Source organism: Penicillium riverlandense, assembly GCF_028828495.1.
Source record: "Penicillium riverlandense strain IBT 135883 chromosome Unknown utg000009l_segment0_segment0, whole genome shotgun sequence".
NCBI lineage: Eukaryota > Fungi > Ascomycota > Eurotiomycetes > Eurotiales > Aspergillaceae > Penicillium > Penicillium riverlandense.
Window position 1 is genome coordinate 1,077,049 of NW_026643200.1, and position 21,958 is coordinate 1,099,006.

Consider the following 21,958-nt stretch of genomic DNA (forward strand, 5'->3'; position numbering starts at 1 on the left):
ATTACAAAATTTATTAAGGTCATTGCTTCCGCACTTGAATTCAATGGGAGTGTTATGAGTTGCAAGTTCTCTTGCAAATCGAGACTCTCTATTACATAATTCAGCTCCTACAACCTGGACCACCTGTGAAAGGTCCGCTATTCCAATCTTCAACAATGTCCTTGTCCTCGACCGTGGGATCCCTCCGGTCAATGCTCCCCGCAGTCGTTGCGAATACCAGTCCAGGTGTTATCCTATCTGGAGCCTTTGGCTTAACCGTTAGTTGCATCTGGTTCCATTCTTTTTCTATTGTATGCTGAGTACAGCAGTCCCTGTGCGCATTTGTCGCCTGGATGAGCTATAACCTTTATTTTCACCCGCTTGCCTCTTTTCCTGGCCCAAAGCTCAATGCAGCAACGCCTTTTCCTCTATATCGCGCTATTTTAAAGGGACAATTGCCCCTGTACGCAGAAAAATTGCATGCCAAATATGGCGAGGTTGTACGCATTGCCCCGGGCGAAGTGACGATCATCAATCCGGATGCATGGAAAGACTCTACGCAATTCGCCCAGGTAAGGCGCAAAAGCCCAAAGATCAGCGCCATGTGTCGGTGGGGCCGAACCATATCCCCAGCATCTTACGAACAGATGACCAGACGCACACGAGATACCGTCGATCTCTCGCACACGGCTTCTCCGAGTCCAGTCTCCAGAAACAGGAAGTTATCGTTAAGGGCTACATGGATCTGTTGATCCAGCGGCTACACGAACTCTCAACCCCCGGAAGCACGGTAGTCGATATGACAAATTGGTATAATTATACGACGTTCGACATCATTGGTGATCTTGCCTTTGGTGAATCCTTCGGCTGTCTCGAGAATTCAAAGTACCACTTCTGGGTATCCGTCATCTTTAGCCACTTCCGAACCGCAGCATGGGCTAACATCATGCGCCGTCTGCCCTTCGGCCGATACCTGATGAAGTGGATTGTTCCGAAGAAAATACAAGAGAAAAAAGCACAGAACAAGATGACTCACGAAAAGGTTCAAGCCCGTATTAGTTCCGGAGACAATGGCCGGCCCGACTTCTTAAGCAACGTGCTCAAGCAGCCTGTCGACAAGGGCATGACTGAGGACGAGCTGGTTTCTAATTCCTACGTGCTAATAATCGCCGGCTCTGAGACCACCGCTACATTGCTATCCGGTGTGACATACTATATCCTCACCGTCCCTGGAGTTATGGATAAGTTGAAAGCAGAGATTCGAGGAGCTTTTGCGACAGAAGGGGAGATTACCTGGTCGGCGGTTAACCAGCTTCCGTATACGCTAGCCGTCTTGAATGAGGGTTTGCGGATGTATCCACCTGTTCCCTTCGGCTTCCCCCGCATGGTTGAGGGCAAGGGCGATTTTCTTTGCGGTCGATGGGACCCCGGAGGCGTAAGAGCACCGAACCCCCCATTCTCTTGGTTCTGTCGAGAAAACTTACCGTACAATGTTGCATATATCTATCGGAGTACCGATTTTGGCCGCCAGTCGGTCTGACGCAAACTTCCATAAGTCTAAAGAATTCATTCCTGAGAGATTCATGGGAGAGCCCGAATTTGAGTCCGATAAGAGGAACGCAGTGCAGCCATTCAGCGTGGGTCCGCGCAACTGCTTGGGTCGAAAGTGAGTTGATCGCAGCGCATTTTGATCCTGAGAATACCTGTTGAACCGTGATCATTGACGAATCTCCGATAGCCTGGCATATGCAGAAATGCGACTGATTCTGGCTCGTATGATCTGGAATTTTGATATGGAAATTGCTCCGGATTCCAGGAACTGGATTAACCAGGACGCGTATGTCGTGTGGGAGAAGCCAGCCCTGAACGTGAAATTGGCACCGGTAGCACATGTTCAACGTGGATGATGGCCTTGCGATTACATGGGTGAATTTATTGTTATGCTCAAAGACGTGGTGAAAGACAGTGGCTATGTGTGGAGACAATGCTTTCGTTTTTCTATTCCCCAACCACTAGATCATCATGAAGCCACTAACAGTTCTGGATTTTGCGCCTTTCTCGCAGCCTCCTGCCGTTCATGAAGAGCTTATAGTAAATGAATTATATAGTATGCGGTGGAAGCATGGCTCACATTTCTAGGGACTGGTAGTTAGGAGCAGCTAAAAAATAAAGTCGGATGCCTCGGCCAGGTGTTTGGATTATCCAACATAGCCGCGTTGAGTGGGTTGGTGGCCTTGGCATAGCTAACTTTATTTTTTGGATTATTCAACACAAAAATAGTGAATTATTCAGCAAGCATTCGACGTCTGTGCCGTCACGCATCAATGAAAATAATGTCAACCTGAAATCAACTTTGAACTGTGACGTGGCTTAAACCCGTACAGAACTACACTTATAGCGGAATTGTTAATCGAGCCCAAAGGATGGCAGATGCAAGCGACAATACCATACGGTTGAGCCAGGGGAGCCGTAAGCGAGGGCGCCCGCTACTCAATGACACCCAGCAGCGCACCCTGGTGAGTTTATGCTACTCCAAGAAGCTCGCCTAAACTCATCCTGTACAGAGACGGCGAGAACAGCTTCGCAGGGCACAGCAGGCATATCGCATTCGGAAAGACGACACAATCAGCAATTTGACAAACCGTGTGGAGGAGCTAGAAAGGGGAGCCCAAGAAATCAGCAAATCGTTTCTTAGTCTCAGCAAACAATTGCTAGACACAAAAGCCCCCGAAAATTATTCGCAAATTGCCTCGGCCTTGCATAAGGCGACCCGGCAATGCCTGGCTCTTGCGCAGGCGGCGCAAGCAGTACCCAGCGTTAGTGACGACAACGAAGCCTGTGAGAATGCGGCCGATTTTGTCAAGTGCTGGCGGATGGACCAATCAGACGACCATCAGCATATAGGACAACAAGAAGTGCATTGCGACTTGCCGTCAAAAGCCATCGAAACGCCCATAGATAATTCAGTTGATGGACCAACTCGATGGGTTCTTGGATCATCACTACCTCCAGACTCACCACTTGGTGACCCGAGAACAACGGAATTCAACAGCAACAGATATAACTTGGCATTGCCCTTTCCGTCTCCCCACGCGAGCTTGCCCCTTGTTACTCAGCCATTCATACACTCAAGCGAAGAAACGCAATTTATGCAGCTTTTGGTTCAACAGTGCTGCCTAACTGCATACGAGCTATTAGTCCGGCAGTCAGATATCCTAAGGATCCAGGAGGTATTTGGATTCATACCACCAGCTTCGAATCGAAACCAGATGGCACTTTGTCTCTACAACGCGTTCCAAAGTGAAGATACACAAAGTATTCAGCGTCAGGCTAAAGTGCTTACTTTCCTGCGCTCCGGGGAAGTTGACTTTCCAACAGAGCCAACTGACTCATTATCCAGGGCCTGGGGATACGCATTTGACGCCGAGACTGGTGCGGAGTGGTTGGATGTTCATGGGGTGCAAGAACTCCTGTCTAGGAAGGGGTTCCAGTTCCAAGAGAATACCTCTGCACTATCCCAGGAAACTAGTGTAAAGTTGGATTATTTTCCCTCACTGCACTTTGATGTGACCGCCTTCATTAAGGGTGAGACCCTGGGAAGTTGATACTGAACCATCGTGCGATCGCTGACAGTGTTTAGTCCTCTCCAGCAAAGCCATCTGCGTTTTTCCTGGACCGGCATTTAGGCGTGAGGTCGTTGAAAATGCACTGGATTTTGCGATTGCAGATTATTACGCCGTCCATCATACGCCTCGCCAAACCCCGCTCACGACCCAACCCGCCTGGGCGCATCGAAAAGCCGACCCAAGACCTAAACGGGTACCCCGTAGAACACACCAAGGCAAAAAAGGCTGACCAGTCGACTTGCATGAAATTATGCTGCAGTTTTCCGATCGCCCGGCGGATTTGCTTGGTTCCACCTGCTGTGGGCTTTTATCTAGTATGCTCGAAGTTTGCAGATAATTTGCGAAGAAAAGGATATTTTCATTTTGTATATGGCAGTGAAAGTATTCCTACCTTTAGGTCTTCCAACCGATTCAACCAGGGGTGGAAGGAGTCATCTCCAAGCCCCATATTTGTTGGCACTGTTAGTCTCACAAAATGCCAAGGCTGGATATAAAAATTCTGTAGAAAACACACAAGGAAAGAAGATCTTGCATGGCTTGTCCCGCTCCCAGAGTATTTACTGTGTATTTCACTCTGCTGCCTTCGCGGGGCACAGCCCAACCTGTGCTTATTCGTTTACTCTAATCGGGCAATTTTAGACGATTCGCCCGCGGGGTTTCATGATAGCGTGGAAAACTGGAAGTTTCGGGCACATCCGAGCCCACCATGCTTATAATATTGACCCGGCCTCAGGTAAGTGGGCTTTTGGAACTGCTCAGCGAGATCGAGCTTCATAATTCCAGTTGCAGGGCTAATTTAGAGACTCTTTCGCCCGTCCACGAAAGCTCTAATGGATTTTGGTCATTTCATCGATCTTTGTGGCAGATCGCTCTTCGCAGAAGAGTATCTTGGGGATCTGGACGCTGCTTGGGATTATCTCCAGCAGACGCAACCTGACATATCCGAGGTGGAGCCTGCTGTCTACGCAGAGCACCTTCGTTGTTCGGCCATACATTCAGTACTTGCCGGTAGGCCAGCAGATGCATATGAAAGCCTCGCGATCTTGAAAGATCTCCTCGATAAATTACCCAAAGAATGGGGCCTACGATATGCCAACTATAAGGTCTTAACCGACTACACCCGCCGCTTTCCCCCGCTACTTCACTTCTATCATGAGAATGGGAAACCGGTCAACGTTTCCATGCTCGGGAACACCAGCGTCCCTTTTGAAATTCAAGAGAGCTTCATGGACAACTTCAAGAAGTATTTACCTCATAGCCTGCCCCGTGACCAAATATTGTCTCTGGTTTTGAATGCCGTTCTCGGATATCCATCACGAGCAAGGAATATCACGACACTATTGCACCCTCTCAGTCCCATGCGCCAGGCGACCACCTCGGCCGAGGACAAACTCTCTAAAGTTGTGAAAGTTGCTCAGACTTTTCTTGATTTTCGTGACAAGGCCGATTCCTACGGAGTGACCAGGATGGGTACATACATGTTCCGACTGGTCGCTGAGTTGCACCTCACAAGCCAGAGTCCTTCGTCAGATGCCCTGTTGCGAGAACTATACCAAAGATCCAAAAGACTCGAAGATCACGAGGAGATGGCCAACGCCCAATTGCTAGAGGCAGATAACCTTATAAGCCCTCCGTTTGCCAGCCCCGTCACGCTGAACCTGATTATTGTCGACGTCACCAGCTGCACGTTTAGCGATGCCTTGTGGGACCCGGTTGAATTGGATCTTAAGTATGATTACGTTCCCAGAGTCAAAGAACTTTACGATTCTGCCTTAGAGCTGTTTCGAGAAGCAAATAACAAGCGCGGTCAGGCTGCCGTGCTACTGCGACAAGGCTGTTGTCTTCATAATAAGGCCCGTCATGAACGGCCCTTGAACAAGCAGGTGCTCGGCCTACTCGCAGAGTCCGAGCTCAAATTACAGAAATCTCTCAATTTTTTTGGGAGAGATGAAGCGAACGCTCAACTGGTGAAGACACACCTGATTCTGACAGGGATCACGGGAGGAAATCCGGGCAACATAAAAGCGATCGCGACGTCGATCGGAGTTTGGGGCGTTGAGGCAAAAAACGAGACAATGGCCCACTGCCTTGGAATGATCTTATCCCGATACGCGCATCAAGAATGGTACAAATTTTCGAACTTGGACACTGCTTTGCTGGCATGGGAGTGTGCATACGAAGTATTCAAGCGTCTCGGAGACATGATTCCGTTGTTCCAATCCGTGGTCTGCCGAGCACACGTACAGAACGAAATGTGGAATGTCGATGCAGCTCGAATCTTCATCGAGGAGGCGCTATCTATGGTCGATGGAGTTGTTGAGCACTTTGACTCCATCATTCAATCGGCGCCGGACACACCGTCGTTGCAGACGGACCGTATCACCATATCGACGAGTAAATTCCAATTGTTGTCGACTTTCGGCAGTGAAGTGAACAACATTTATCTGCGGAGTGAGGATATACAGCGATTCAATGAATGGAACAACAAACTGGCTTATTGGATTGAGCATGATGAGAGCTTCGTTGCATTTCGCGAGAAACTGGAAACTGGCGACATTCTGAGATTTACTCACCCTAATGCTCATTTTTCCGAAAAAAATGTGAAGGGCCTATGGCGGAAAAGCTTAGCTTGGAATGCAGCCATGGTGAGATACGCTTCTGCGGATAACACCTTCCGCCGACTGATGGATGAAGGCGATATCCTGAAAGCAGAGACAAGCCTCCGCCGCTTTGTGGACGAGGTCGCGGATCTGGAAAGGCAGTATAGCAGAGATCTCTATCGTATCCTGGCATGTGATCGCATTGGCGATACTGCCAAAGCCCGTGAGATTTTTGACACTATTGATGATAACGAATTGTTCAACGATAGACTGGAGGAATTCCAGCAAGGAATCGGTATTCAATCCGGATTTTCTTTGAATGCCCAGGTCGCATTGATCATGGCTGTATTTTCAGGGGACAAGCAACGAGCCCAGCGACTTGTCGATATGATCATAAAGATCTGGCCTCCCTTCTTTGAAACGATGACCGAGAGTGCAATGGATTACTCCCAACGACTCAGTTACTATGCACAAATCATGAAAGATCAAGAACCTGAGATTTGCTTTGCAAAGCTACTCGAAGCTCGTCAAATCCTTGAAACTTGTCGTATCCAGACGAAAGATTTGGATGCTAGGATTGGCAGTTCCGGTCAGGGGTGGTCTGTAGAGGTTTATATGAACCTCGCACGTCTTTGTTTGAGATGGGAAAGCTCAGGGGTCCCCGTGAGTTTTATATCAGCATACGAGCATGGGCATTTTGATGATATTTCATGGTCTGAACATGCCCTACTGTTTATTGAGATGAGTAGAGCACGGGCTGTGCTCGAATCTCTACAGTCTCAAGCCACCCACATTCCTGGAATGACTGGAGTCCCTGATACTACACCACTCTCAGAATCAGTCCAAAAAAGAAGACTCTTAAGGTCCCTGCTTTCTTTGAGGAAATTGAGTTCAGAGCAGGAACAAGAGGTTTCGCAGCTGCGAAAGGATATCGATGAATTAGAACGAGACAGGAATCTCTCCTATGCGACGGATTTCATCGAGACCGCCAGTTCTACTATCGAGCCGAAACTGTTATATCAAAGCATCGATGAGCATTCCGTGGTAATAGACGCTACTTTTACTCACCGTGGATTCATCTCATTTGCAGTGACTCGGGACGGCATACAACAGACGCATCAAGGAACGACGACTGTCTTTGATATCCGGAGGCCCGTAATGCAGGTAATGCAGATCATGCACAATATGACCGGATACATTGGGGAAGAGGAGGAAGCACGCAAAAATGCTCTCAACAAGCTGTCCCAGATGATCTCTGCAGTGCTGCTGGAACCCTTTGCAGACACAATCAGAAGGAAATCGCACGTCATTTTTTCAGTGTCTGATCCTATGACAGCATTCCCATTTGCAAGCCTTGTATTCGATGAGAAGCCACTTATCATGCACGCCGGGGTCTCGCAAGTCCCCAGTCTGAGTGTGCTCCATCACCTCTCCCGGAGAAGGTCGGCCTCGATGACACCAACGGTATCCGTTCTTGCCAAATCACCCACTAAAGAATCATCCGAAAATCCAACACGAAGTAACAAAGAGGCCAGCCTCCACATGGCAGGAATCGAAGCCATCAATATAGCCCGCACATTTGCAACGTGGCCTATTGAGGCATCTCACATGACGCGAGATGAATTTCGAGAGTACGTCAAAGGCGGCTCGTTGATCATGCACGTCGGAACCCACGGAGATGTCAACTACCGTAACCCTCTGCTTTCGTCGATTTCAATTGGCGAGGGTCAAGAATTTCGCGTGATTGACATGTCTGCCATCCGTAGCAGCGTCCATCTTCTCGTGTTTGCGGCATGTCTCAGCGGACTCGGAAAAGCGACTCTAAGTAATGAAGTGCTTGGATTCTCCCACGTGGTTCTGAGCACTGGCTGCCAAGCTTATGTTGGGTCTCTCTGGAAAGTGAGCGACTTTGGTTCCATGTTGATTATGACATTGTTCTATCGCCATCTGAGAAGTATGCCACAGCTTTCTGTTGCAGAGCTTATGCGGAAGTCCCAAATGGAGCTATTGCAGCTTGATGGAGAGAAGGCCGGTATACTTTTGGATGGGCTGCTAGAAAATTGGTCTGATACGGAAGTGGAGGGCCAACGTCCGGCTGAGTTTGTGCCTGATGCGGAATTTCTGCTTTCTACGATGAAAATGATTATCGACCAATTGGATTGGTCGAGTCCGTTTTACTGGGCTCCGTTTACTCTGGTCGGATATGGAGGTTTCCGGTTTGTCCATGAGGATTCCTAGCCGTTTAATTGATAAGGGAAATAGCTCGATTCTAACTTCGAGCGACTTTTTTCTTCTTTTTAGAAAAAGCCAACGAGAGACACTGCATCTCAATTTGCTCATCATCACGCGCTGCTGATACCCTTGTAGAGCTAGCGGTATAGTGCACTCGCTAGCTTTAAAATTCAATATGCATGTCACACATATAAGTCGTTTTCAGACCAAAAACTCCTTAGAACTCGTTCGGATCACAGGAATTTTTTCATGGGCAATCTCGTCTTTCTCGGAAATTTCCGAGATCTCCTCCAGAGGTTTTCCCTGTGGTTCAGGAAAGAAGTTGACCAGAGATAGGGCAACTAGAAGACAACCTACATAAACAGTAAAATACTTCCACTGGAGATCCGGGAATGCCACTGGACTGACTTATTGGCCAAAAACCCAAGACGGAGCACATGTCCGCTGTTCAAAGTAGAAACGGATACAGCTGGTAAAGAGTTTCAGACTACGGGAACACTACTGTACCTGTTCCTGGTTCCCCTTTTCTGGCTTATTCTAGGGGCCCCTGGAGCAAGACAAACCGATAAGCTTTCAGGGCACGGAGCCGCAATGCCGAGCACCTTACAATAGCTTTGAACATGCCCTCTCCACGTAGTCCATTGTCCAACTGAGATCATGTCACAAACATGTAGTGGTCACTGGTTATTAATAAAGTGGAAGTCGCAATATTCCTCTCCTACCACAAAACAATTTCAAAGTGTACCGTGCGCACCGTCCTCACTCCACTTGAGTATTGGGGCCATATTATTTACCCGCTCCCAGAGGTCGCCTTTCTCTGCCTCTTTTGTAAACCACTCTTCAGCACTTCTGATTCGATTTGGATGTATTTCGTCCAGCAATTCGTAGTTTCTTCTCATGACCCCCTTGTTACCTTTGCTCGCTCTCCATAGGTTCCAGAACCCTGTGAAGTTCGTTTCAAAGCTCAATGTGGCAGGATCTGCCGGGTCGGCGTTGTAAGAAGATGGTTGTTTAGTTGAAAAGCCAAACCCGAATCGCAATTTGGACATCAACCCCATACGTGGATTTTTCAACACGTTCATGAACGACTCACGCCCACTGAATGCCTTGAAATATTCTGCAAATGGAACATCCACGTAACGTGCAGGCCTTCCTGTCACCTTTGTGAAAGCAGCAGCCATTTCGGAATACGAGATGTGGGCAATGGCCACTTCAAGATCCAGACCATTTGCTCGATCATTGTTGTCAAATAGCCAACGTACATAGATACCACAGTCTGAGAGGGCCACGTGAGAAATTTCTCCCTCCTGTGAATATTTTAGCATTAGATTCTGGGTCAATTTCCGGTTTGGGTCTCTTACCTAGGGGGACCGACCATGTAACTACTCCATCGATAAGTCGCGGCGTCATGATGGTCAAAGGAGAGAGTGCCATATCTATATATGGTCTAATTCAGCATGAAAAGAAAATGATTAGTATGCGATAGTGCCGCTAGTAATAAAGTAGATTGGGTTCGTTTACCCGGTAGTGAAGAGGGCTACCCCCATTTGAGAAGTTGGGTGTTGCAATATCCATTCTGTGCGAAGGGCATATGCTCCGTTAAACTCCTGTATCATTGGGGAGGAGAAGTTTGACTTACCCCCGACTCGTCCTTTGCCGTCGTAGTGGCCGCATCGATACTTTGGGTTCCAGTCACCCTTTTTTAATCCGTAGTCAAGATTACCCCAGACATAGAATTTCAAGCCAACGGAGATTGCTATCTCATAAGCTCGTATGCCCCAAAAGAGCTCTGATTTTTCGCCGCAGTTAAAGCTGTCGATATTCACAAACTATTTAATTCTGGCTCAGTATGAAAACGATGAACTGTTTCCGGGAAGGAGCCGTTTCACAAAATAGCATGGAGTAAGATGAAATACTCACAGCACCATCACAGCCGGTAAATCCACTAGTCAGGTCATCCTCACTGGCAAAGGTTCCCTGGAATAACTCTACACCAGCCAATGCTGCTAAGTCTTTTGCCCGTCGACTATTCGTATCTCGAGTCATGACACGGACTTGGTACCGTCGATCTTTGACAAGTTCTAGAACGCGGCCCTAATAGTCAGTGATGTTCAAGTGAGTAGTAGGCAAAACAGAGCGTGTATAGCAACCTTGAACAATGGGTAGGCCCTGGGCACCCGTCCCTCCAATCACCAAAATTTTGGATATCTGGAACAAAGGCATGTTCACGTATCTCAGTTGAGTTTCTTCAGCGCATCAAGTTCACCACGATTCGGCGTCTTTTACGTCGGTTACTGGGAATAAATACTGCTGACAACGTTTTAACCTACTGCGACCTTGAGAGTGTTGAGTAATCCAAACCCGTATAATGCCTGGATTTGGCAACCAGTTCCATGGCTACAACGATTATGCAATTAATGATAATGTAATCCTGATTAATAAACACACTATGAGATCTAATAACTAAGTTGACTTGTTAACATTAGTTAATAAACATCGATTAATAAACAGACTAGGGAAATTTTAACTACCGTCACCTGTTTTACATGAATAAACCCTAGTTCGATTTCCAAATTGGGTTAGTCGGACTGTAGTATAGTATTGAATATGATTGTCCTCGGGCCTAGAAATGTGTCCGTCTGTTATACAGTGCAACTTCGGATGACTCTACGCTCAACAATGGAGGACGGCCCCTCAATTAACTCCTGGTCATCGTGTGCTAGGGTATAGTTAACCCTTGCTCACCTTGTTAATGCTATATGTATCATGTCTTATTGTATAAACTCCCTCAGACTGCAGACCCTGACGTTTGGGATGGTAATATGATTCTTCTCCTATAGATTGTCGCCAGTCATGATCGTTTGATTCTCGTCAAACCGAAATCGTCGGATTCCTACCAGAAAGCGAGTCCCTAGTGTGTCCAACTCCGATTGCAGCATAACGACGTTTTCTGGAAAAATGTTCTTGTGCACAATCGTGAGGCATGAAGGAAAGCGACAGATTGAGCTAGGGATTTGGGCTAGATGGATCCGTTCATTGAGTTTGTGGGCTTTTTCCCCCTTAATTTATTCTCGCGCCCGAAGGAATGGAGGCCGGTCCTAATCGGCACTCGGCAACTATAGCTCGCTTACCAAATAAGGAGTTCGGCTTTTCCACCTCCCCGCACAGCAACGCCCGACCCTGGAACTCTCAAGACCTTCCATCAGGTCAGGGTTTGTTAGCAGCCTGCTCAAGATAACTAGAAAGCATGGCCTCAGGCCATATTGATGTGGTGAGGAATTTTATGTGTCCTTATTTGATATTTTCTCACCTCGACCGACAGGATCCTGGTTACGACAGCCTAGAAGACTCGGATTGGCAGTCGTGAGTAAGCCCAACTCCAGGGGTATTATCAATGATAATTGAGCTCACCAAATGAACCAGAGATACTACATCCATCGTTTCAGAAATAGCCAGGGGTCGTTTACAACATGGTCGAACGTAAGCTATCATCATTAAGTTCAGGATATATAGCAGGACTAATTTGGCGGGCAGATACCAGGCATTGAAGCCAGAGGACTACTGGTGGGAATCCTATGCGTCCACACTGAGGATCAAGACTAAAATTGGTTTATAGGAGTCCATCCAATGACCAGCAATTCGAGGCCTATGAGACCGGGTAATAGATAAGCCCCTCTTTTTAAGCTTCCCTGACCCGAAGATGGCTGATTTTTTAAATTAATTACCAAAGCCACGTTGTATGTCTTCTGCTAGACTACTACCAGCCTAATCTACTACATCGAGCTCCTATTGGCAATTCCCCTAAAGTGAGAGCTATACCTGTCTCCTCGGTACAACAGCATACCAATGACGAATCTAGCATATTCTCGATGTCGGGACTGGCAAAGGAAATTGGGCCATGTAATTCCCACGCACCCTATCCGGGGATATCGCTGATTTGTAGCTAGCGACGTCGCAGATATGTACCCATCTGGTAAGCGCTCCATATTTCTACCATGCTATTCGTTCGCTCATTGAGATCTATTAGCCATTGTCCGCGGCGTGGATCTGTTTCCACCCCCTGTTACCTGGGTACCCACGAATTGTATTTTCGAGGTTGACGACCTCCTTCAGGAATGGACATGGCACAGGCAGTTCGACTTTGTATATTTGCGCCATATGCTCGGATCTTTCGACAATCAAGGATGGGCTACGTTGTACCAGCAGTGCTATGAGTCAGTCCTAACCCCTTCTCAGATAACGTATACTCCTATACGTGTAAAACTAATATCATTAAGCAACCTTGAGCCTGGCGGCTGGATCGAACAAATGGAATTCGATATTCGAGTGAAGAGTGATGACGATACACTACAAGAGGATAGCGTCCTGGCTAATTGGGGTGAGACCTTCATCGGGTGTGCTGAGCGAGCTGGCCGCCCCTTGACAATTCAGGAAACGATGCGAGCCAGTATCGAGAAAGCCGGGTTTGTTGATGTCCACGAGCATATTTACAAGGTACCTATTGGAGCTTGGCCTAGGGATAAGGTGCTCAAGGAGGTTGGCAAGCTCAACTACCACCACTGGGTCACTGGCATGGAAGGCTATGCAATGTGGTTGCTCACTACTTTCGGAGCACCTTCTCCATGGAGCCCGGAGGCGGTACAAGTGTATCTGGCTGAAGTCCGGGCGCAGTTAAAGGATTCCCACATTCATGGCTATGAATATGCGTGAGTTCATTTTATAGGTTCTTTGCAGAGCTATCAGTCGCTGATGAAGGATTCTAGGCGCCGGGTTTGGGGCAGGAAGCCTAGAGATGCCGAAAAGAAGAGCAATTCGACCACGCGCGAAGTAACACGCCGTGAGACCAGATCTTGATCGCTGCGCAAGCATAATTGAACCTGAAACTGTTGCCATACCAGTTTTCAGTCGTTATCATCATCACTTTGAAAGGCCATACGGATATATTTCACAATTTCTTCTATACATAAATTACTCTTCTATACATAGCTCATTATATACAAATCATTCACCATTGCGTCTATTATGCTTCCAACCTCTTACTGACCCACGAGTTGAGTGTTTCCATCTGAGCGAGCTGCACACTGCATATATGATGCTATTGCATTCCATTAAGTCGGTTGCAAAATTCGTACGGCCTAGTATGGCTACTGTCTACCCAAATGCTTCTGAGCAATGGCTCTTAGTTCGAATATCTAGCTAATGGGGGATGACGTGCCACCATTGTGGCGTCCACGAAGAGAAATCGGTAATCCCCACACATAGAAGCCGGGGTTTTGCATACCTATGTCCTGGTCAAAATGTTAAAACCATTGAAAAGCGCATACCTAATAAAATTATGATTAAATATATAATGCTTGATAGCACTTATGTCATCATACCACCCTGTGGACGACGTGACAACGGTAATGGCCTGCGCTGCGTTGGATCATCGTGAGTGCAACCAGGCGCGGGCTTTCCAAGTAGGCTAAAAAGACCGCTATGACGAAGTTCTCTCTGACTCTAGCTTCCTCGTGCCTGGGACCACTGTATAGTAGTATCGCGCGCTATCAGACCGCAGTCCTGACAATCACGCGACTGGAATGTTTGTATTGTTTGGCCTACTTCTGTATTTAGTCTGGAATCTAAGTTTCGGCTCTAAGACTCTTAGAGTTGGGCCCGCGATTCTAGGTTTCGAGAACTAGAACTTGGGTCTTGGCGGTCCCGAGTCGAATCGAACCTAGACAATCGCGGCTCCGCACGAGGCCTAGGTTATATAGTACAGAGAAGGCATGCACTACGTGCGCAGCCATTCTCCAGCTAGAGAAGACTTATAGAAACAAAGAAGGCCGACAAGGCTATTAGAACCGCCATTTGCAAGAAACGGTTCAGTAAGACGGATCGCGCGCTCGGTGAATATTAGATTTTGCTGCTCTCCCAGCCTACCTCCGTTTTAGGTGGTGGTCCGACATTTTCAAATACTACCAAAAAGAAAGCCGAATTGATGCGACTGGGCGCTCTGTTTGTGGTTAGATTGTCCGTGGAGTTCTCACGGGAAGGATATAGACAAGGGTGATAATCGGTGGAGCGGGGTTGACGAGGGACGGCCGAACGCCACTCAATGTTACGGGCGGCTACAGTGCCATGTTGACTGGCTGAGATCTAAACAAAGAGTAATCTAACATTGATCAAATGAAGTCCAGTTCTGCTCCATGCATGAAATTGTAGGTGCGACACCAAAGGAACGGACACGTCTACTTAACGAACGATAAGGTATGAGGCCACGTTGCCAGATGAATCAAAGAAACTGGAGAGTCCTGCAATCTCGCTTAAGGATGTGATGCATCCTCCAACAAGCTGAAGTATAATTGGTAGTATTATTACTACATAGCAGAGTGGCTGCATGCCCTGATTTCTTCAGCCACCAAATGTAGCTAAGTTTCATCCAAAATGCCACCCTTATGACTGGGTTTACTGCACAGTTGCATGGACGCAACGGTATTCCATTGGCCTACTCCAGATGGGCTAAGATTCATCCACAAACTAAAGTCCCTTTAATATCTGATATTAAGCGTCAGTTGACCTCCTTCTGCTTCTTGCCCTGCCATGCGGATGTTGCATATCATACGAGTGGCGCATATCGTTTGAGTATAGCATGTCGCTGGCAACTCAACGTTGCGAGCCTTATCTGAAAAATGGCAGTTGCTACCCTAACCCCTGAGCGTGTAGTAACATCGTCTGTGAAAGCATTGATGCTCCTTGACTTTTTATCTGCTCCATTGCTTACAGATTTACTTGAACGACGAGGCGCTAGAGGATTCTAATGTCACACATCACATACACATGAGCCTTTCAGGGTCCACGTTACTCTACTTCAAACCCTGGAGGGTTAAGTCACCTCCGGATGTTACTTTTTCCTTCCAGCATTCCAGGCGGGAGCGTATATAATAAACATGGTAACCCCTTGAAGATCACCTACCATAAACATCAACCGCGTCAAAGCTTCTTATCACGTCCTTTCACTTCTAAACTGCCTGTGGTGCATCATTGTTCAATCTATCTATCTAGATAATGATCTCCTCATTGAGCATTTTGGGCCCAGCCCTGGCCCTGACCCTAGCCCCCTTTGCTCGCGCTGGATTTAATCCTAGCTCATCTTCAAACATCGCAGTATACTGGGGTAAGGACAGGCTCCTACACGTGAGCTGATACGATTGGATATAGAGCTGACATGTTCCGCAATTAGGACAAAACTCCTACAATCAGGGTAGCGGCTCGCTTGCTCAGCAGAATCTCGCCTATTACTGCTCCAGTAGGTTTTCATTAAGACCTTAATAGCTATATTTGACGAAAATATAAGCTAACCTTGGAAACTTTGATTACTTTCAGACACTGATATCGATGTGAGTATGAATCTGTTATCATATGTTAACAAAACTAAACGGCTTGCTAGGTTATCCCCCTTGCATTCATGAACGGCATTACACCTCCAATTACAAACTTTGCCAACGCTGGAAACAACTGCACCGCATTTAGTGACAACCCCAATGTCCTTAACTGTACTCAGATTGCGTAGGTCCCTCCTATTTACCACTCTTACATCTTCTAAATGCCGCTCAGGGATGATATTGAGACCTGCCAGAACACCTACGGCAAGACGATTCTTCTGTCACTCGGAGGCTCTACATATACTCAGGGGGGATGGTCTTCCACAACGGATGCTCAAAATGCTGCGCAGACAGTATGGAATATGTTCGGCCCCCAGACTGGTGTCGCGATCGACCGTCCTTTTGGAGAAGCTGTGGTCGATGGTTTTGATTTCGATTTTGAGTCAACAGTCAACAACCTCCCGGCATTCGGCGCCAAGCTTCGCAGCTTGATGGATGCCGCCAGTGGAAAGCAGTATTACTTGTCTGCTGCACCCCAGTGTGTCTATCCCGATTCTGCTGATGGCACGACTCTGGCCGCTGTTGCTTTCGATTTTGTCATGGTGCAATTCTATAACAACTGGTGCGAAGTATCTAACTTCCAGGCGGGAGCAACTACTCAATCTAGTTTCAATTTTGATGTGTGGGACACTTGGGCCAAGGGCAGCCAAAACCCCAACGTGAAGGTCTTCCTAGGTATTCCAGCTAACTCCGGCGCTGCTGGTGCCGGTTATGCGAGTGGATCCCAGCTCCAGGCTGCTATTGCTTATTCTAAGCAGTATAGCAGCTTTGGAGGGGTCATGATGTGGGATATGTCGCAGCTATACGCCAACAGCGGTTTCCTCGACCAGGTTGTCAGCGACCTCAGTGCCTCCAGCACTCCCACTACAACTACAACTACAACAACGTCGGGCTCCGGCTCCAGTCCTACTGGGACCCTCGTTCCTCAGTGGGGCCAGTGTGGCGGACAGGGATATACCGGTTCTACCCAGTGTCAACCCCCGTATACGTGTGTCTACGGAGGTGCCTACTGGTCTTCTTGCAAGTAATCAGAATTTTGGCTGGACACGAGTTTTGTCAACCCTAAAGCATTGTCATGCAGGAAACCAAATTTCCACAATTTGTTATCACAGGTCTTTCTTGTACATATGATTTTTTTTAAAGAAAAAACAAAAAAGAAAAAAACTGCAAATGCCTTTCTCTTGTATATATGCAGAGCTAGAGCACGTATCTCATTTCGCGTGTCCTCTTGCCGACCCCGAACTGTGTCGGCAAAAACACCACAAGCGTAGACAGGAAATGACTTGGGCTGGTAATTTTTTTCGTCTTGCGAAATCATTAGGCCCAATTACCTTTTAATCGTAGAGATGTCCTTGGTGGTCTTGATGACGGAGCTACGATTCCTTAGTGCACAGGCCACACGGTTCAACTCTCCATAGCTAGCACTATATTGTGAAATTCGATGATACAGGACGCACTGCCACCAGACTTGTACATCCGCGATGTCTGCCAGAAACGAAACGACCTCGGGGATGATACCGCCGACCAAACAAGACATAAATAAGATCGTGCCACAACAGCTTTATTATCATCTTGACATACACACACCAACCATCCACTCATCCATCCATCCAAACAATCCCCTATCGTGTCAAATCGGCGGCAGTACGCACGGAGCATCAATCTGTCCAGATCGGCCATGTGCATGCGAGACTTGAGTTCAATAGTCATTCCTATTCGAAAGGTCGCTGCGAAGAAGAAAAATAAAAGTAGGAGAAAAAGACGAAGCTCGCTAATGAACGGGTCTCTGAGATGAGAGAAGAAAAAATGGAGAAGGGGAAGGAGGAGGAGAAGAAGAAGAAGAAGAAGAAGAAGAAGAAGAGATGAAATGCAAATCGTGAACATTCCGTTGCAATCCAATCCACAGACAAGACGGAAGACTCTATTATGTACGAGGTTGCAGATGGCAAATCAGACACATCAGTCAGTCAGTCAGTCGGTCAGTCGTCTTTCAGACGCTCGGAGGCATGAGAAGTCGACCCACCTCCGCCTCCAAGGCCCGTTGTTGCGCGAGACCTGCTCGTCGTAGACACGGAGGGGCTGGCGAAGCGGAAAGACGAGGACGAGGAGGCAGCGCCTTGCAGATCGGGTGTTGGTACACGAGCAAAGGAAGCAGGAGAATTCCGGCCATCCAAGGAGCAAGCGTCGTCTAGCTCGATCAGATCGCCCGGTCCTCGGATGCCTGTTTGGCGGCCTCGATCGTACGCTCGCTGGTTCGGTGATCCTTGCTGCAGCTCACTGAGTCCGGCTTTGGCGCGAGTGGTGACTTTTCGGACCCAGCCTTCGAAGGCGCCGCCAATGTTCTCGAGGCCGTTTGATGCGGTGGAGGTCACTGTTGATGCGGACTCGAAGGAGGATCTTCGGAGGTTGGCGGGTGGTGGAGGTGGAGCTAGCGTTGGCATGTGTTGTGCGAAAAATCGGGTCAGGCCATCCAAAGCAGGTCCTGGGACAGTTGAGGTGCGATCAAGTGTGCCAACTCCCGTACCAGTGAGCTGGATGCTACTGCGCTGGCGGAGATGGCGTGGACGGGTAGGATACGAGGGGCCTGTTGGCTTTGGTTGTTCGTCACCAGATTTAGTTCCAGGACCTTTGCCTGCTGAAGACCGCGGTGATCCAGGCGGGGAGGGGAGTCTGGGGCTTTCTCGAGAGGAGCCAGATGGCTCTATGTCTGTGTAGTGGATCGATTTTCGCCGCGTGCGAGGAAAGAATCCTAATGACCTTCGAGGAACACGGCCAATCTCCACCGGCGCAGGGAACCCATCTATTTGTACCCAGGACTCATGTTTCCAGGTCCGATTTCGTTCCGGCTCAGATGAGCGAGAGAAGGTTGTTCGTGCGGGAGAAGGGGTGGGTAACGGGACAATAGAGCTGCCTTTGGGGTCTTCGAGTGAATCGCGAGAAGACTTGTTCAAGAGATTCAGACTGTCCTTGGGTTGCACGGGTCGGCCTTTCACTGTGCATGCATCAACTGGTAAAAGAACCGTATTTCTGCTTTGGATGTCATCATTGGGCCAGAAGCCGTTCGCCTTGCGGAAGACCGCAGCTTGACACCCATATTTGATCGTCACGCCCGTGATGCTGTCACTTGCTTGTACATTGTGAACGTATGCCAAGGCCTCCTCGTCATGTTCTGGATCAGGCGCCTGATCTGAATAGTCTTCAGAAATCCTTCGTTTATGCCGAAGATCGCGGCTCGAGGTTGGACCGGTATCAGCAAGTAAAAGAGCCTCGCGCTTCTTCGCCTGCACCATCGCCTGCCGTTCTTCCTTTGTACCGGCTCCAATTTCCGGAGTCGAACGCCCAGAGGGACCCCAGGTTGAACTGCTTGATCTCGGCGCGTTATAGTATAGATCTGGTCTCGATGGTTTCCTCCGTGAAAGGACCTGGGCGGCGCTATTTGGTGTTATTCGTCCCATGTCGCTCCCTAATACTGAAGAGGCCATGCTCTGGAGGGATGACCATGGCGAGTCCAAGAAGTCCACCGGCCCGCGCGAGGATGACTGTTTTGGAGATCCGTTCCAACCAGAGGCAATTTCGTTGCGGACGCCGCGATTGGACGACTCGGTGGCACGAGATGGGCGTATCATGGGTAGGGGCGAAACACCACGGGACGACAAGGGCGAAGGAGTGGCACCGCGGGACCTCGTGGCCCCAATTTCCGGAGTGGCAGAGGAGAGCGGTTGCAAGTCATTGTTATAGGAGATATTGCTGTTACTGGTATCGTCATCTCCATCCATTAACGAGACGAAGCGGCGTGGACGCGACCGGATCTCGGAGGTGGACGTGCGGGTGCTGGCGCTTGCGCTGACGGGATTGGAGCTCGGGGAAGCATTGGCAAAGGTGTTTGGGGGACTCATTCCTATCCGTGAGGCTGGTAGAAGCCTTGCTTCAAGGGTGGTGGTTCGTCTGCTCCCTTAAAGACCAGTTGTGCGTCGCCAGGGCACTGATTGCCATCGGTGGTCTCCTAGACGAGACCCATTCGTCATCCACCCTCAGAGGCGCATTCGTGGCCTTACGACCGAGCAACACAGGCCAAGGCGCAATCATGCAACCAGCCGGAACTCTGGAGGCGAGTAGTTTATAGCACAACTGCCACTTCCTCTCGTACAAGGCGGATCACCAGTGAGCCACCTCTGCGGATGATGTGATGGAACGGGCCGGGAATGATGGTTGTCCAGGGAGTCAGGGAGGCGACCCACCCTGGAACAAACAGCACGGAGAATGGAGGACGAGGAAGGAAAAGAATGGCGGAAAACCAACCGGGTTGTTGGTAGCAGACTCTGTACAGGGACGGGCCAGAAGGATAAGAAGCCACCGGCGTAATGAAGGAGAGACGCTTGTTCGGTCGGGCTGGTGGATGATCGGCAGGCGGCGAGCAAGTAGCAGTACATGACGTTGGCTGGGGGATTCTCCCGAGCGAGAGGTACCGGTACCTTCCGTACGCGGTTGACACCTTAACGTGGATGTATGCGCTGCAATGGTATTAAATGTGTACATTATACATGAAATCCGTCGACAGTTCTATAGACAAAGATCGTGCAAGACAAGCAACAAGACCCAGGTAATGACCCCGGTATCAATCCGACATATCCAAGATCCAACGCCCTCTCGCGCGGCGAATGCCATTACGATAACATCAAAAAACTATACAAGTCACTCCGGAGGCTCAGCCATCACTGCAGGTCGCGCGTCGGCTTCAGAGGATGTCTCATCCTCGGTGCTCCATTCCTTCTCTTCCTTATCCGCGTCCTTGGCCGCCCTGGCCACCATGGCTGCGGCCGGCGTAGGCTGCGGAAAGACCTTTATACCACCGGCGCGACCAAAAAAGTCTTCTGTGCGAAGACCGCGCACTTCTTGAGGATCAACCGCAGTCATTTGCGCGCCGCTGGCTTTCTTCTGGCGAATGAGTTCCCGCACAGGGACCATGGCTGCATCGCGACACGCTTCTTTGATGTCGCTACCAGACATACCGGCCATTGTCTTGACCAAATAATGTAAATCGAAATTGTCGCGGTCGACCTTGGTGTCCTTGAGGATCAGGCTGAGAATGCGAAGTCGCTGTGCCGCCGGAGGGAGGGTAACTGGGAACTTCTTGGGCATTCGTCGGAGGATGGCTTCGTCGATATCCTGAATGCGGTTGGTTGCGCCAAGAACAACAATGCGCTGCGGCTCTCCCATAGAATTGGCGGACATCAAACCGTCCCAGTGCGTCATGAATTCTGCCTTGACCATTCCGCTGGCTTCGTGCTCGCCACTTCTCCGAGTCCCGAGCACCGCATCGATTTCATCAATGAAGACAATGGAGGGCTGGAGTTTGCGCGCAAGAGAAAATACCGCATTGACAAGCTTGTTGGAATCACCGTACCACTTCTCCGTCAAAGTCGAGATATGCAAGTTGATAAAACAGGCTCCACTCTCGTGGGCGAGGGCTTTGGCCAGCATGGTTTTGCCGCACCCCGGCGGACCATAGAGCAACACGCCAGATGGCGCGGTGAGAAGAGAAGATGTAGAGGTGTACAGATGCGGCATGGTCAGCGGGTAGATGACCGACTCCTTTAATTCGTCGATGATCTCGTCAAGTCCTCCAATGTCTTCGAACGAGACAGCAATATCCTCCGGGGCGACAACGTCCATAGCGATCGCTTGTTCATATTGAGTGAGGGAGAGCTCCCCGCGACGTTGTCGGCGTCCTCCCCGTTTTGTCCCTCCTCTCCGCGGCGAGTCGCCGTCCGATTCATCTCCGCCATCCAATCTGCGCAAGATAGCAGCAGACTTCCGCTTTTGCTCCTCTTTCTTCTGGCTCTCTGGATCGAAATCAACGCGCGACAGGAGATAGCGAATGAGAAAGTAGGCAGAGGCCGACTGGAGACAGCGTCAGTTCTGAACCATGATTAGTAGGGCATGGAATGTCACTCACTGTGCCGGCAATCATGACCAGCTCCTGCAGGAACTGTTGCCATCGGCGGCCGCCTGCTGAAGCCATAATGATAAAAAAATAATGGCAGGGGATGAGGGGAGTGGTCAAGAGAAGATAGAGACGGGGAGAGAGAGACAAGTT

At 49.0% G+C, this 21,958-nt stretch overlaps 7 protein-coding genes across 7 annotated transcripts; 4 read left to right on the top strand and 3 right to left on the bottom strand.

Annotated features, from left to right (window-relative positions):
- Positions 1–155: 155 nt before the first annotated feature.
- N7474_010697 (uncharacterized protein) lies at positions 156–3,834 on the top strand (the record flags this gene model as incomplete). Its single annotated transcript, XM_057202107.1, has 8 exons — positions 156–257; positions 309–551; positions 635–1,414; positions 1,536–1,645; positions 1,718–1,862; positions 2,364–2,495; positions 2,544–3,564; positions 3,620–3,834. 8 exons carry the CDS (start codon positions 156–158, stop codon positions 3,832–3,834), a joined length of 2,748 nt encoding a protein of 915 aa, XP_057048378.1.
- Positions 3,835–4,435: 601 nt separating this feature from the next.
- N7474_010698 (CHAT domain-containing protein) lies at positions 4,436–8,443 on the top strand (the record flags this gene model as incomplete). The annotated part of the gene is made up of 1 exon (XM_057202108.1): positions 4,436–8,443. The coding sequence occupies one exon, from the start codon at positions 4,436–4,438 to the stop codon at positions 8,441–8,443; it is 4,008 nt and encodes a 1,335-aa protein (XP_057048379.1).
- A 728-nt stretch (positions 8,444–9,171) lies between these two features.
- Positions 9,172–10,012, bottom strand: N7474_010699 (uncharacterized protein; the record flags this gene model as incomplete). Its single annotated transcript, XM_057202109.1, has 2 exons — positions 9,172–9,744; positions 9,959–10,012. 2 exons carry the CDS (start codon positions 10,010–10,012, stop codon positions 9,172–9,174), a joined length of 627 nt encoding a protein of 208 aa, XP_057048380.1.
- Positions 10,013–11,684: 1,672 nt separating this feature from the next.
- Positions 11,685–13,291, top strand: N7474_010700 (S-adenosyl-L-methionine-dependent methyltransferase; the record flags this gene model as incomplete). The annotated part of the gene is made up of 7 exons (XM_057202110.1): positions 11,685–11,800; positions 11,972–12,001; positions 12,054–12,095; positions 12,385–12,410; positions 12,465–12,651; positions 12,715–13,143; positions 13,201–13,291. 7 exons carry the CDS (start codon positions 11,685–11,687, stop codon positions 13,289–13,291), a joined length of 921 nt encoding a protein of 306 aa, XP_057048381.1.
- Positions 13,292–15,484: 2,193 nt separating this feature from the next.
- On the top strand, positions 15,485–16,889 carry N7474_010701 (class III chitinase; the record flags this gene model as incomplete). Its single annotated transcript, XM_057202111.1, has 5 exons — positions 15,485–15,593; positions 15,660–15,725; positions 15,803–15,816; positions 15,867–15,985; positions 16,034–16,889. The coding sequence occupies 5 exons, from the start codon at positions 15,485–15,487 to the stop codon at positions 16,887–16,889; spliced, it is 1,164 nt and encodes a 387-aa protein (XP_057048382.1).
- Positions 16,890–17,840: 951 nt separating this feature from the next.
- Positions 17,841–19,757, bottom strand: N7474_010702 (uncharacterized protein; the record flags this gene model as incomplete). The annotated part of the gene is made up of 1 exon (XM_057202112.1): positions 17,841–19,757. One exon carries the CDS (start codon positions 19,755–19,757, stop codon positions 17,841–17,843), a length of 1,917 nt encoding a protein of 638 aa, XP_057048383.1.
- A 796-nt stretch (positions 19,758–20,553) lies between these two features.
- Positions 20,554–21,883, bottom strand: N7474_010703 (ATP-binding protein; the record flags this gene model as incomplete). The annotated part of the gene is made up of 2 exons (XM_057202113.1): positions 20,554–21,762; positions 21,818–21,883. 2 exons carry the CDS (start codon positions 21,881–21,883, stop codon positions 20,554–20,556), a joined length of 1,275 nt encoding a protein of 424 aa, XP_057048384.1.
- Positions 21,884–21,958: the final 75 nt, after the last annotated feature.